The 15829-nt window shown below is 40.0% G+C and overlaps 1 protein-coding gene across 1 annotated transcript in view; it reads right to left on the bottom strand.

Moving 5' to 3' along the window:
- LOC109468433 (vacuolar protein sorting-associated protein 13C-like) overlaps positions 1-15829 on the bottom strand; it is a 67467-nt gene that overhangs the window by 21968 nt on the left and 29670 nt on the right. The window contains exons 32-53 of the mRNA XM_019766681.1: positions 15365-15532; positions 14724-14896; positions 14373-14504; positions 13354-13501; positions 12220-12410; positions 11149-11370; positions 9843-9922; positions 9189-9314; positions 8865-8909; positions 8002-8135; positions 7361-7414; positions 6209-6331; positions 4655-4807; positions 3992-4085; positions 3724-3791; positions 3042-3161; positions 2433-2562; positions 1802-1959; positions 1444-1524; positions 1173-1214; positions 901-1050; positions 176-334 (exon numbers count right to left, since the gene is read on the bottom strand). Of these exons, the coding sequence (XP_019622240.1) occupies positions 176-334; positions 901-1050; positions 1173-1214; positions 1444-1524; positions 1802-1959; positions 2433-2562; positions 3042-3161; positions 3724-3791; positions 3992-4085; positions 4655-4807; positions 6209-6331; positions 7361-7414; positions 8002-8135; positions 8865-8909; positions 9189-9314; positions 9843-9922; positions 11149-11370; positions 12220-12410; positions 13354-13501; positions 14373-14504; positions 14724-14896; positions 15365-15532 (2751 nt within the window). The remainder of the gene's footprint in view (positions 1-175; positions 335-900; positions 1051-1172; positions 1215-1443; positions 1525-1801; positions 1960-2432; positions 2563-3041; positions 3162-3723; positions 3792-3991; positions 4086-4654; positions 4808-6208; positions 6332-7360; positions 7415-8001; positions 8136-8864; positions 8910-9188; positions 9315-9842; positions 9923-11148; positions 11371-12219; positions 12411-13353; positions 13502-14372; positions 14505-14723; positions 14897-15364; positions 15533-15829) is intronic.

The raw sequence follows: 15829 nt of genomic DNA, 5'->3' as shown, positions 1-15829 counted from the left end.
GGTGACCTAAAGGTGATTGTCTTGGACCTTCCAAGTGAAAAGAGCACAGAAAAACATTTTTCCTACTTATATGTATCTCTCGCCTGTGAGGACATACATTATATTCTGCATTTGCTTGCAAACCTTGGCTTGCTAGATTCATCTTCATTTGCAATCATCAAAGAATCAAGGTCACCTGTAGCGGTGACCTGAAGGTGATAGTCTTGGACCCATCAGAGGCGTCGATCTGGCACACAATGGACATCACAGCCTTGTTCTCAGTCAGACTGACGTTGTAAAGTCGTCTGCCGGCCTTGTAGATAGGAACATCCTTCAGTTCATGATAACCTTCAACCTGAGGAGAAACAAAATTCCATCAACCAGCACGTCGGCAGAACGTACTGCGCCTGCACAGAACCCCGTATTTTCGTGTTATTCGTTGGGTTTTTGGTCAACGTTGCATTAGAATTTTGCCTGTTGCAGAGGACATTCTTTCCGACACAACATTTGGAAACTACTGTCGAAATGCTAACCTTATATGTGCGAATACAAATTTAAATGAGACATTCTGCCGAAATGCTATGTACAATACATTACAGGTTTTGTGCAGGTGCAGTACGTTCTGCCGATGTGCTGCATCAAACCCACGTATCAACTCTCAAGTATCAGAGAATATCATCTGTATAATGTGATTTCACTGAAGCAGTGGATCGGTCATTCCTTGACAATGACTGGAGTTATGCAGTTGAAAATTTGGGCAAGTCCAATTCTTGTTTTAGAGCCTCCCTTCTTCTTCTGCCAAAAAGATAACCACTCCAGAAGTAAATGAATTTTACTTTGTCTCCCCCTCCATCTTGTTATGGTAAATCCAAATAAAGAAATAAAGAAATTTATGGTAAACTGAAAATGCTGAAGTCTTACCTGAACAGAAATGGTGTGTCTTGTGATGTTGTCTTGTTTGGCTAAGAAGGACTTTTTCATTCCACGTTCAACCCCTTTTCTTGCCTCCATGTACAGGGTTTGTCTGTCTCTCAGGCAGTTGCCTTCAGGCTGTGTTGCTGCTGCTACAAGCTGTGAAAAATATTGTGTTATTGCATGTTATCGTATTTGTAATATTGTCAAATTACAATCCAATATCTACCAATGAAATTACACATTATAACTGTTGCAGTAACATAAAAATGCTGTCTTACCTGTAAGGTTGACCCTGGTTGGATGGTTATGTTGCAGCCCATCTGAAATTACAGATTAGATTGCTTGATGTCGGCCATAATAACATCACCTAGACACAACATTGGATACATTGTACATACAATACATCTCATAATATTTTCATTCGCAAAAGCCTTTCTATGATATGGATACAAAAACCATACAAGAATTAAACTGGAGCAATAATAATTGTCAGCAATCATACATCAGAAAAACACAATTTGTTATTAATACATCTTGAAATGAAGTTACCTCATTTTTGACCATGAAGGGAGAATGCATCTCTTCCTTGTGGGCTTTTGGGGACGTGTCATACACAGCCTCCTGGAAGGCCTGGAAAAGTATAAGGAACAGTGATAGAAATACTTTTTTGTAGTGGTCTGCAATATTGCAGAATGTCAAAATTTTGTCCTGCAATCTGGAAAATACATTCTGCAAATACACACACAAAAGCTCATAAACAATATTATACAGACACAATTGAACCCCTATCCAGATGTTTTAGTCTGCAAAATTGCAGGTTGCTTGATATTTTTTCTGCAACACTGAAAATTTCTCTGGAAAATGCAGACTAGATGGCTATTTCTAACACTGCCAGGGGATACCTTACCTTCCCCATGTTGGTAAGCAGAGTCAGAAGAGCCTTGCTGAAGACGATGTTCATGACATCACTGGACTTGACATTGATTGACATGGTGGGCGGAGCCGAGGGGATGACCTCGAGGTCGGCCTCTCCTTGTGGAGAGGTCAACGGGCTGGCATCATCTTCTACATTCTTCGTGACCTGTGGAAAATGGACAAAATGTTCTTAGTAATACCCATAACTTTTTGTGTACTGGAAATAATGGCTCTATAGCCAGCACCCATTTTTCTCTCAAGTGCAGGAACTTTGCAGTGTGTGACAGAAAAATTTTCAAACCAATCTGTCAAACTTGACGGACCCAATTGACAAAAATCATGGGTAAAAACCCCATAATTTGCCTCTCGTAACGTGGAAAATAGCATTTTTAAAGGCATGAAAATCCATAATTTGCCCCCTGGCTCCCCTAGATTGTGAGCACTCCCCCACCAGTGCCAATCAGGAACCTGGGCTGACGGAAAGAAATTTTGGGCTGGCTAGATCCCCAAGTCCAACTCAAGAAAGCAAACTAAGTTACCATTATCATATCAGATTATGAAAGAGCAGAATCATACTACCGAGAATACATTCAACTTAAGTTAAACTTGTGTCCCCTGCTGACTGACCTCTGCGCTGAGTTCCCAAGGTCGCCGTGTTCCGCCATCTTCCACCGGCTCCAGTAGCGGTTCCCAAACCGTCAGCGAGTCGTTGTAGTACGCAACCTCCATGTTCAACTCTGCTGTTACATTCAACTGTGGTGGGAACGCACATTTCAACAGTCAGAGAAGCTAGTTTTGAAGACAGTCATACCTGAGGTCAAAATCCTTAGAAAATTAGTTGCACCAGGCAGAATTTATGGATCACACTAAAAACTGTTCAGAAACTATTGAATTACTTCTTTTACACTTGACAAGTGGTGACCATCAATACAGCTAAATTAATGAAAATACACATACACCTACTAGTATACACCTATACATTTGTATGTAAATGCAGCACATGGACTGTACTGGTACAAATACCTAGTAGTACACAGCTACAACCCAGTACAAATACCTGCACAGCTCCAACTTTACCTGCACTACCTGCATAATATGCAGATGGCATAATGATGTTGAAGTGTGTAATAAACATAACACAGAGTACTGCAAAACAGTGCACCTAATCTGAATCTACCAATACTTCATCTGTAACAGAAAATGGTACTGTCTAATTTAGGGTTTTCTCTGACCTTTCCAGACCAGTCCTTGACCTCTGAGTGGAAGCTGGCCTCCAGGACCAGCATGGGGACAGTTCTGCTGCCCACGCTGGCCTCCAACTTCACCAGCAGACTCGGGACCTTGGCCAGCAGCTGGACACAAGAAAAAACAGCATTAATGATTATCTTCAAAGTTAAAACTTTTGATCTAACACAAAGAATGGTTCTCACCTTGAGATTTTGACAAATCACTCTAGATCTGGTCTTCCTCGGTAGACTGACCCAGTGAGACTTGTCATGTGTTGATGTCACACTTCAGAGAAGCCACGTGACTAGTCTCACTGGGTCAGTCTACCGAGGAAGACCAGAGTGACTGGTCAAAAGCTCTAGGTAAGAATCATGTATACCAACACAGATGAACTTAAATAATATTACTGATATTAGTTCTGTTTGTTACTACATTGGGGTGTCAATGCTGTACAGATTCTGCATTAAAAGACATAAATCTGTTCTAAATGTGTCACGTGAAAAACAGACAGATACACAAGAGCCTATGACATAACTTAACATTTAAGACTCTACATTACTGAAAACATAACATAATATTCTTCCACTAAAATTATGTAGCATTAAATTTCTTCAAAATATACTCTGCTGACAGCAACAGCCAGATACAAACCTAATAAACCTTTAAATATGAACAATATTTCCATACCTGTTCTCCTGTGCTGGGCAGGTTAATGACCTCTAGACCAGGGACTGCTGCCACATCAGCAATGGCAGCTATGCATGGAAATAAAGGAATATTGTATTAAAAAAATTATACATATAGGAACTATACAATGTGTTACACCTTGAGGTAGTTAAGGATACTTGCGAGAGTATGGTTATGCTAATGCTGTATACATGTATACCCAAAAAAATACATTATGCAATGGCTTGGATGCCATCTTGAATGTTGAAGACTTCAGGTCCTACTGTACCTGGCTGAAGGAACCAGAAGTTGCACTCCTTCAGACTCTTGATACACCACAAGTCAGCTGGAACTGCAGAGGTCTTCTTCCCATTCTCATCAGCCTGGGAAATAAAGGAAAACACCTCAAGTCAGTGTAACTGGTGCAATGACCAAGTGAGTTAAGTTCGCAGGTCATGAGTTCGATCCCCGGTGAGTCATACCAAAGACTTTAGAAATGGCACTAGTACATAACTGCTTTCTCCACTTAGCACTCAGCATTTGGGGAGTATGGTAGTTAAACACACATCACTACCAGTGGACTATAGCTTCCTGCTGTAGTGATTACACTACATGTATACTGTGTTACCCTCCCTTCTCCTGTCCACCCTCCCACCCCATTTTGCTTACCCCTCTTTCTTCCTCTCTGTACTGTTCCTTACAACATGGTTTTGGCTGATCAATGACCACGACACATGGCCATTCCACTTCAGTTTCCATTTCTTTACTTATTTGCAATCTAATGGCAAGCATAGTATACATTGTAAACTATATCTACATTGTACATGTAGTTAGGACATCCCTACTGTAAATGCTTCTGAGACATCTAAAAAATAAGTGTGCTAACCTGTTGTGGAGTGAGAGATGCTGTGTGACTAACCTGTTGTGGGGTGAGGGATGCAGTGTGACTAACCTGTTGTGGAGTGAGAGATGCTGTGATGGCTGTGATGGTCCTGATGATGGGAGGAGAGATGGTGAGCTCCAGGTCACTAGTGGTGATGTCTAGGTGCATGCCCTGGCCCTGCGGAGTCTTACTGTGCAGGGAGATGAAGCAGGGATGCAGGATCTGGGCAGGGAACAAACTTACAGGTGAGTACATCATCATCATCATTATCATCAATGTAACCATCATCATCATCATCATCACTATCATCATCACTCTTACCATCATCATCATCATTGTTAACATCATCACCATCATCATCATCACTATTACCATGATCGTCATAATATCATCATCACTGTTATCATCATTATCATCATCATCATCTTCACTTATCATCATCACCATCATTATCATCATCATCACCATTACCACCATCACTGCTACCATCATCATCACCATCAACATCATCAAATCCATCATCATCAAAGTCATCATCATTACCACCATCATCATCAAAGTCATTACCATCATCATCACCATCATCATTAGTGCAGAATGTGATGATTAAGCCTGAACAAACTTTCTTTCAAATACAAAATGTTTAACAAACACCAGTTTCTTTACCAATTCTATGGCCTTCCTCAAGAAAAATGACCCACTATGTGTCTGACATGTGACCAACCCATGACCTAAAGAGCTTTTATCGTAACAATGATATGGCTTATAAAACTACAAAAAAGTTATGACTTATAATGTTCTATTTGCATAACATCTGTGACCTCAAATAATCCCTAAGGATCATTGTTCTCTTGTTCATCAAATGTAAAAAAACAAACAAATTATATACAACTTTATTTATTTGCTCATCATTTAACAAATGTACAACAGCAGGGGGAGCAGAAGCGCATCCCCCTGAATTAGGTACAATTTGTCACATTATTTGAAGCATTAAACAGCATTCACATAGAAGAAATAATACATGTACATATAAACAACCATATATACAAAGGACACATATCAAAATTATTTACAACATATATGCACAAAGTTGCTTTATCAGGCTATGCAAAGTCCAGTACTAGTGTAGGTTCAAGGCAGGTTGTTATAGAGTCTGATGGTGTAGTGCAGGAAGGACTGTTGCAGCCGTTTAGTTCTTGCATGGGGAACAGTGATGTTGTGACTGTTCCTCAGCGATCTTCCTGTGGCAGACTGATCTCTGGGCAGGAACCAGGTCGTGCAGGGGATGTTCAGGATTCAGCATGGCCTTGAAAAGAGACACAGCAGCGGCCTCTCTCCTCTCCTTCAGGGACGGCAGTGTCGGTACGGAACGTCTGCCGCCACGTGAGATGATCCGGAGGGCACGCCTCTGAACCCTCTCCATGCTCGCTGCCTGCTCCTCACTGCAACCGACTAACAGAACATGCCCATACTCCAGGACAGGGCGGATGAGACTCAGGTACACCTGGACGAGATCTTGCACACTCATGCCCTGTTTTGTCAGCAGACGGAGGTAGTGGAGCCTGCTCGAGGCCTTTGACACCATAGACTTCACATATTTTAGATCTAACTATCATGACTTACATTCATCTTGTTGCCTTTTCTCTTGCTCTTCAGAAAGGGACAGGAGACGACCTGCAGGTCCTTCACACTCCCTGCCATCATCTGGAAATCTGGAGTGATCTTCATCTGGAAGTGAACTTCCGTCTGCAAACAGAAAATGTGCACAATATTCTCTGTCAACTGTGACCTTCTCATGGCCGAGAGAGTCTTGTGGTACCAAATTTCTACTGGCTCCTGGGCTATGTAGCAGAAAGATGGTTAAAAGTTTGTATGAATTTGTTTGAATGATTTCAAAGCATTGTCAACCAAGGGCAAATTTTTTTATCTTTAATGATATGTCATTTTATCTTCTTCTTAACCTGGTAGATGCATAAAGAGTTGGTTTCAATAAATCAATGAATGATAATTATTATTGATATTTATTGAAACACTGTCAGGATCAGGACATCATTTTGATTGCTGTGTTTTTTTCAAAGCAAAAAAAAAAAGAGCAAAGCTGCACTATAGCACTACTTGATTGAGCATCAATTTGGAATGGAATGGAGGTGGGTGCCAATAAGCTCATATTGTCTCTTTTCTAAGCGCTCATGTCAGGTCCTGGCACCCAGGTCCAGTATTATTATGGCTTACCAGGCAGCAAAGCTCATAGCTACTAAGTCTATAAGTGCTAGTCCAAAGGATCATTTTTCTTACAAATTATTTTCTTCCGAAGTTTCCAATACATGTACAAATCGTTTTAGACTTAGCTTGCAGTTCTGAAAATAGGTGCCAGGGTTCTAAACATACGTTGCCTTTTTATCCAAGCCAAAAAGTTTTCTGCCACCCAAACTATTATTGCAAAGACTTTTGGGAGATCCAAACACCAGAAGTTCTGCTGCTGCAGTACCAAAGAAAGCTGACAGGCGTACAAGTAATCATACTTGTTTGCCAACACCAGCTCACCAAATCAACACCTGCTGTATTTCACCGTCGCAACCGAGTTATGCTGACCACTGAACCACCACCAAACCACCTTAACATTGTGCAATTATGAGATTAAATGCATTTAGGATTAGATCATTAATGTAGCCATATTTCATTTTCCTGAGAATTAGTCAGAGTAAATTTGCAGTAACATTGCAGTTACTGATTGTGGGAGTCAACTCTGCCAAACAGAACACATCGATATCATACCTCCTCCATGTCTGCAACTGTAGACGTACCAGGAGGCTGACTGATCAAGATCGTCTACAGACCACATATTAGGGAAATCATGCATAGCAACTCAACAAAATATCATATCAGGGAAATCATGCATAGCAACTCAACAAAATATCATAATGGGTTAAAATAGCAAACATAAGCCAACAGTTATATACGTGTGTTTTTACCAGTCTGAGAGTATGTTCTTTGTTGTATGTATGTTTTGAACCCTGGAAGATTAGCCTTTTGGCTGAAGTATCGAAATAAAGAGAAATAATTTAAAAGAGAAACAGTTTTATCAGATAGGAGGGTAGTAGGAGTACTACCAAATGTTGACAGGTACAAAAAAATTTCTACATTATTAAATAATAACCATGTCTTCTTTGGTTTAACTGGATATTTAAACACTTTACGGGATAACTTTATTGCATAACAGTTGTACAGGGTACAAAGTATGTGATGTTGGAGACAAAGCATAGTACTTTTTTCATAGCTCACAAGCAATGTGGCTTTGTTTCTGATTGTGATCTGTTTCTGTTTGCTATTTGTCTTGTTCGCAAAAAAAAACAGTGAAAGGGTGAAAGTCAACAAAAGGAGAAACAGTGATGTAGATGATGATTCAAAAGACTCACATCCAACACCAGTGCTGGTTGGTCCTTAGTCTTGGAGTCTGCGATAAGGATGATCTCAGGACGACCCATCTTCAAGTTCAACTCAAGGTCAGACTGTGGAGCTTCAGGTTTGGTGGGGACTTCAGCTAGGGAACCTGGTAATGTGGTATACAATGTACATGTAGTGTAAAGGAGTGTTGAATCCAGAACCATGATTTATCCAGAACTGTTCTATCCAGAACCGTGATTAATCCAGAACTGTTGTATCCAGAACTGTTGTATCAAGAACTGTTCTATCCAGAACTGTTCTATCCAGAACTGTGATTTATCCAGAACTGTTCTATCCAGAACCATGATTTATCCAGAATTGTTGTATCCAGAACCATGATTTATCCAGAACCGTGATCAATCCAGAACCGTGATCAATCCAGAACCGTGATTTATCCAGAACTGTGATTTATCCAGAACCGTGATTTATCCAGAACCGTGCTCAGGCACGGTTCTGGATGGTCCACGCTTTTCCAGAACCGTCCCTGATCCTAACCTTAACCCAATTACAACATGTAGGTATAGAACTAGATATAGGCATGGTTCTTGATGAAATAAGAGGAAACTGTTACAATAACTGTAGAATTTAAACCAATAACTGTTAAAGTTCCATGTACTCTTCTCCAGTTTAGGGGAGTTGCACAGTACATTGTTTGTACTGCAACAGAAACAAGAACATGTTAATTGTTTTAGTTATAAATTATTAAAGTTTGTGATGTTGTAACACCTGTAATTATAAATGATCTAACATTTTCACCAGTAACATGGTTAGTATTGTTCATGTTATGTAACACCTTGAACCCAATGTATAACTTTTTGATACATTTCTTTTCTACCTGCAGTAATTTCTTCAAACAGTGCTTCAGTCAGCTCATCTAGGTCTGAAGCAGAAGTTTTGTTACATACAATGTACTTAAACAACAGTAATTACAAGGCTTAGCATGATAGTTCATGTGTTCAGCTAATAACAACTAATAAGCAATCATTCATTAATGGTGAAATATTACAACATTAATGAAGTACATTTATCAAGTACATCTAGAGCAGCAGCTTTTTCATACCATACAGTAAAACTTGTGACAAGATTTTAGACAAAGGTAGACAGTAAAGTCTACTGACTTGGCGAATATATCTAGTAGTTGGAAAATGCAGCAAATTACCTGGTTTAGACTGGACAGGTTGTGGTTTGGGTCCAGTTTGTGGAAGCCCCTTTTGGAAGAAGTCTGCTACAGACAGTATATACTCCAGACACACACACAGGTAGATCTGTTCCACATCCACATCAACTGGAAAAAAACACAAGAGTGTAATAAGCCCTTCTCACACAGCACGTCGGCAGAACAAACTGCACATGCGCGAAACCTGTAAACTTATTGTATTGTGCATACATGTAGCACTTCGGCAGAACGTCTTATATAAGGTCGCACTCACATAAATAAGGTCAACATTCTGTAAGTAGTTTCCAAATGTTTTGTCAGAGAGGATATCCTCTGCAACGGCCAAAATTCTGATGCAACGGTGACCAAAAATCCAATGAAATCTGAAAAATCAGGGTTTCGTGCAGGCGCAATACGTTCTATGGTACGGACATGCTTTCTCACACCATGTAGTAGTAGTAGTAGTAGTAGTAGTAGTAGTAGTAGTAGTAGTAGTTGAACTTTCTTCCAACTCAAAGAGTACACAAGGATCAGTTTTTCAACAACCACTTCTTGTTTATTTGCCAATTAAGGAAATTACAATGATCAATAAATTCTACGACCCTACATACAAAATGTAGATGTCCGAGCTGATAGTTTTCTGATATGATGACTTACTTTTCTTGTTGAGCTTGCTGTCCTGGACAAAGTTAACACTGACCATGCAGTTGTCTCCTTCCGAAGCACGCTGAAACATTCTGTAAAAACAGTAAGGCATGATTGACACTTCAAGTGGACAGCTTTGTGCATGGAATTCAAACAAACTGCCAAGGATTGTGTACTTCAAACTTGTACTTAGTGGAAATTTACACAGTCTTGAAATCTGCTATAATTGTTATTCAACTGTTACTGAAAACAGGGTACTAATTTGGTACATCCTAAAAGTATGTTTAACAGGAATCTAAACTAATTAATAAGTGGAAATGCAAAATCTTGGGTTGCCTTTAATCTTACCACAGCATGTATGATCATGAGTTAAAACTAATTACTGTTTCTTTCATGAATTAATACAACACACGTGCCTTTAAGTTGTTGTGAAAATGGCTTTAGATGTTTCTTTTGCCATTTTTTAATGGAATCTTTTCTTTTAAAGGAATTCAAAGTGTGGAACATGTCTTTTTAAAAGCAAAAAAGATGTTCAATATTCAATTAAGGATGAAAAAAGACAGATGCAAGAGACAGATACTTACCTGAAGTATGGAAATTTTGTTTCTACACCATGGAAATCATCTTCTACACTGTTATTTTTGTTCATGTTAGTGTGTTAATGTTGGATTATATGGATTTGAATTCCAAAATAAGAGTAGTGGTGGGACATCAGATTTGTTATTCATTCAGTAAGTTGTCAATTATGAACCAGGGCATACGTGGAGTAGGAAATATCATGAAAATTGTTAAAATTAATTTCAGAAGGATTTGTGTAAGGCGGGCATTGAGAAGGATTATATGATATTGACAGAGAGGGAGAGAGAGAGAAAGTCTGTTAAGATATCTGCTCCATAATTCTATTCATTGATTGGACAAGTCATAGTACTTTTCATTTGGTTATATACTCAAATCATCACATAAGACTATCACTTCAATATGAGGACTGTGACTACCTATTTTTTTTCAAGTAAAAATACATCCAGATCTTTACTACCTTTACACTAGATACCCTCTAAGACAGAATCATTTTCTGCTGGTATATCAATAAAAATTATGCATTGGCAACTGTTACTGTAATAAAATCTATTTACATAAAAGAGAACTTCAAGACAACATTAATATGTATATGGTAGTGTCAGGGTAGAGACCAGTAGTTTCTACCGGTATAGAGATCCCAACCAGAGTTTTCTGTCAACGTAAACTCTGATCAGGATCTTTACTGGTAGGATGAGCAATTTTACCGGCTAAACGTTTTAGTTCCTGAAGTTTTAACTACCTTGTGATGCCGTGCTCTCTGCCTGGTCTGGTGTCGTCCAAAGTCATGTTGACCAGCGCCACACGTGTGTCCATGGAGTTATCAGACTGCAGTCTCCCTTTTACCTGTATGGTGTTCAGCAGGAAACTGCCCAGGCAGGTCTTTTGGTCATGCACACAAATACCTGAGGCAGAACTCTGAGGAAAAGGCAGGACAGCAGGATATAAGCTCATCTTAGTGTTACTCATTCAGTAGAAAAGCAAGTGTTGTGAGTGTGAATGTTGTTCAGCACCAAGGACAGTATTGTCTGTGATTGTCACTCAGTATCAAGAACAGTGCTACCCATTCACTTGCTTGATAGCAAATGCAGCATATTTCATTCCATCTTCCTCCCCATTGCAAAATGGACTGTCCAATATCACCTTTTTCCATGTAGTTCTCTCCAGTATCAAGTGTTTCCATACCCAAATGTAGTGCCCAATACCCATCCAAACTATGGCATGGAATGAAACATAATCAGAATCAAACTATTACTAACAGGATACATTTTCAGACTATACATAGCATCTACAGTACAGAAGGCAGTTTTTAAACTGACAGAAAAGCAAACTCACCAGATCAGTCTTTCCTGTATGTAGAGTTGCCGACAGACTCTCCAACTCAAATTTGAACTGAAGCTTGGTCCAGACTTCAGCAAAGGCAACCCTGGAAGCCTCAGCTGTAGTTTAAAGTTGACATTGTAAATTTACAGGAAAACTATGCAGAGAGGTACCCCACACAAATTAACATTACACAATAAGGCAATCAGAGATAGCAGACTTCACCCCCTTGAAGGTGAGCACCCTGGCAGAAAGTATGGAAACTGCAGTGTGGAAACACACTCTCGCACAAACAGACACCCCAAACAATACTTCACTCCTTGGGAGTGAACTATAATAACTGTAAGAACCAGTGTAGCACACCAGACAATACCCCTAGCCAGACTATACCCGGGTATTTTCTGGCCAGGGGTACAGTATGGCCTGCTACACTGGGCTGAAACTACATTGTAGAAATTTACAAGTTGGAAATATTTTGAATGGGACCTTATACTGGTCTACAGTATAGACAGTATAGACAGCAGTGGGCAAACCTTTTGAAGTATCTGACGTTTCTCCAGGGACTTTCATCTCAATAGCGCCCCCTGTTGTTGGCTCAGGCTGAACTGCAGCGGGTTTCCCTTCATTCAGGTTCTGATCCAGAGTGGCCATCATCATGGTGAAGTCATCCTGACCAAGCCTTACCTACAGGACAAAAATGTTACTCTTACAATATGTCTACAAGTTTATCAAAGCAGCTGAATCCATTTTCATATATGGTAATTGCAGTACGGCCAAGCTATGGAATTCCCTCCCTGACAAGTGTTTCCCACCTACTTACAATCTACAGGCTTTCAAATCAAACGTTCACCGCCATCTCTTGACATAGCCATGTTTCTCTCATGTTTCTAGTTCAATGCTGAGAGGTGGTCGTATAGGCCTTGCATTGAACCACTCCGTGAAAAAAAAAGTAACCCATACAGAAAGCCAGTGCGTTATGGTATGAATCTTATATTTTAGAAGAAATACAGTTGAGATACTGTGATCATCATTGTCTCTATACATATAAATACATATCAAAGAGTGTGTCAGATGACACTTTTTAAAGCTGTTAGTGTTAATGTCATAATTGCATTGTTAGCTGAAGGATAATTAATACGAAGTAGATAATACAATTTTAGAGAAAGGGAAAAAGAACAAGCAATGGAGCAATGTCATATTTTGTCTTATATCATGGGAATAGATACAAAAGCTACCTTATGTCTTGGAAATGGATGAAAAAGCTAACTTATGTCTAGGAATTGGATGAAAAAGCTAACTTATGTCTAGGAATTGGATGAGAAAGCTAACTTATGTCTAGGAATTGGATGAAAAAGCTAACTTATGTCTAGGAATTGGATGAAAAAGCTAACTTATGTCTAGGAATTGGATGAAAAAGCTAACTTATGTCTTGGAATTGGATGAAAAAGCTAACTTATGTCTAGGAATTGGATGAAAAAGCTAACTTATGTCTAGGAATTGGATGAAAAAGCTAACTTATGTCTTGGAATTGGATGAAAAAGCTAACTTATGTCTTGGAAATGGATGAAAAAGCTAACTTTGGACATTGATATCTGAATAAAAGATTGAAAACAAATGAGCAGCATACATTGATAGCCTCCAGTGTTCCTGATATGTCCACCTCCGGTACGTCTCTGTACCAGGCAGCGGCCAGGTTACGTGTGATGGACAGACGCAGGTTCACAGGTTCTATCAGCAGGATCTCTGCCCTGCACTCATCATTCTCTATCAGGCCCCTGAAAGGTTGGGTTGGGAAAAAAACTGTGAAACAAATCAGTGCTCAAAGCTCTTGGCACTCTCTGATAGTATACTAGTAGTAGGGGTTACAGCATAGCACGTCGGCAGAACGTACTGCACCTGCGCGAAACCCGTAATGTATTGTGCATAGCACTTTGGCAGAACGTCTCATATAAGGTCATCCTTGCGCATGTAAGGTTATCACTCCGTCTGTAGTTTCCAAATGTCATACCGGAAAAAACATCCTCTGCAACAGGCAAAATTCTAGTGCAATGTTGAAAAAAAAACAATGGAAATTGTGAGTTTTGCGCAGGCGCAGTATGTTTTGCCAACGTGCTTTACAGCATAGGGTCACATTTCAGCACTAAGGACAGGACCATGTACTGTAGCAGGGGTGGTAGGGTAGGATCACATTTCAGCACTAAGGACAGGACCATGTACTGTAGCAGGGGTGGTAGGGTAGGATCACATTCCAGCACTAAGGACATGACCATGTACTGTAGCAGGGGTGGATACGGAGCACATTTCAGCACTAAGGACAGGACCATGTACTGTAGCAGGGGTGGTAGGGTAGGACCACATTTCAGCACTAAGGACAGGACCATGTACTGTAGCAGGGGTGGTAGGGTAGGATCACATTTCAGCACTAAGGACAGGTTCATGTACTGTAGCAGGGGTGGTAGGGTAGGATCACATTTCAGCACTAAGGACAGGACCATGTACTGTAGCAGGGGTGGTAGGGTAGGACCACATTTCAGCACTAAGGACAGGACCATGTACTGTAGCAGGGGTGGATAGGATCACATTTCAGCACTAAGGACAGGCCCTAGGATAGGATGGGTGCCAGGCTATGTTGAACACAGGACCTACCTGGACATTTTCAATGCTGTCAGGTCAATCTTCATGCTGTCTAAGACAGCAGGCACATCCTTGTTGGGATCTCCGCTGATTCTGAAGCTGTTCTGTACTGTCAGCTTTCCCAGGTCAGCTATTAGAGCTTGCCTGAAACAAAAAAAGGCTTGTATGAACAAGACTGCAGCCCTAAAAACATTTTAAGTGGGCAGGTAAAATGCTACATAGTTGTGTAGTAAACATAAATATAATAATTAATGTTCTTACCAGTTTGAGGATGACAGTGGGAAGACAATGATAGGTGCATGGTGTTCTTACCTGTTTGTAGATGACTGTGAGATGACAATGATAGGTGCATGGTGTTCTTACCTGTTTGTAGATGACTGTGGGATGACAATGACAGGTGCGTTGACAGAGATGTCCAGTGCTAGCCTGGTGCTGGTTTTGGAGAAGTCCTTGGCACTCTCCAGGGCAGCCTGAGTGGCCTGGGCGCCGGCCTCGGATACAGCATCTTTGGCAGCCTGGAACTCATTCCCAAAGGCCTAGAAGAGACAGAGGACGCCATAAGCTTCCTGTTGTAACATTTGATCCACTGTGCTCACCAAGTTAGGTACCTATCTAGAAAAACTGAGGAGAGAGATCAGCTGTACAATATTATGATCATCCTCCTCTCATATGTATAGCCTACATTGTATATGTTATCAACAAAGCTAAAGAACTTACATTTGTAGACTTGAACATTCCAATGTGAAGTGATTGGATGGAAGATAGAATGAGTGACAGAATAAAAGAATATATGACAGATTGAATGATTAAGAGAGTGAATGGATGAATAAGTGAAAGACTGAAGGATAGTGAATGAATTATTAAGTAAAGGAAAAAAATGGCATGAGTAAGAGAGTGATTAAATGAGACAGTGAATAAATGGATGAATGTACATTGTATCAAAGATACCAGCAAACCTAAAACTATCATACAAACAAAACATGGACTCCTGGACCAGTACTCACCACTAGACCTTCCACAAACTTGTTGAGAAAGACGACTCTGATACACCCGACCTGGAGCCCCACACTGGTGTCCACCACACTCATGTCACTGTAGCCCTGCCCTTTGGTCGCATCATTGTACACTACAATGTTCAGGGCAAACACCTCCTTCCCAACAATGGACAGAATCTGGAGAAGAAAAAAATTTTTAAAAAAGAATTATTATTTTTTTTTTACATTTAGAGTATTTCTAATGATATTGCAAATGATCATATAGTCAGATGAGGTTGACTAATCTTTTCAAATTAGTTATGATGCCACAAAATCATAGCATGTGTGACAACTGGGAAATGATCATCATAAGCGGTCCCTTATCATAATAAATGACCACTTGACCGTACCATTATGCAGGGGTAGTGGACTCTTTTGGTAAACATTTATATCATGTTTCTTTGTTGAATAAATTAATTATATTATATGACACAA

Source organism: Branchiostoma belcheri, unplaced genomic scaffold (genome assembly GCF_001625305.1).
Source record: "Branchiostoma belcheri isolate BF01 breed outbred unplaced genomic scaffold, Haploidv18h27 scaffold2, whole genome shotgun sequence".
In the NCBI taxonomy this organism is placed as follows: domain Eukaryota; kingdom Metazoa; phylum Chordata; class Leptocardii; order Amphioxiformes; family Branchiostomatidae; genus Branchiostoma; species Branchiostoma belcheri.
Note: the sequence above shows the minus strand (reverse complement) of the source record. Positions and strands in the feature narration are given on the sequence as shown.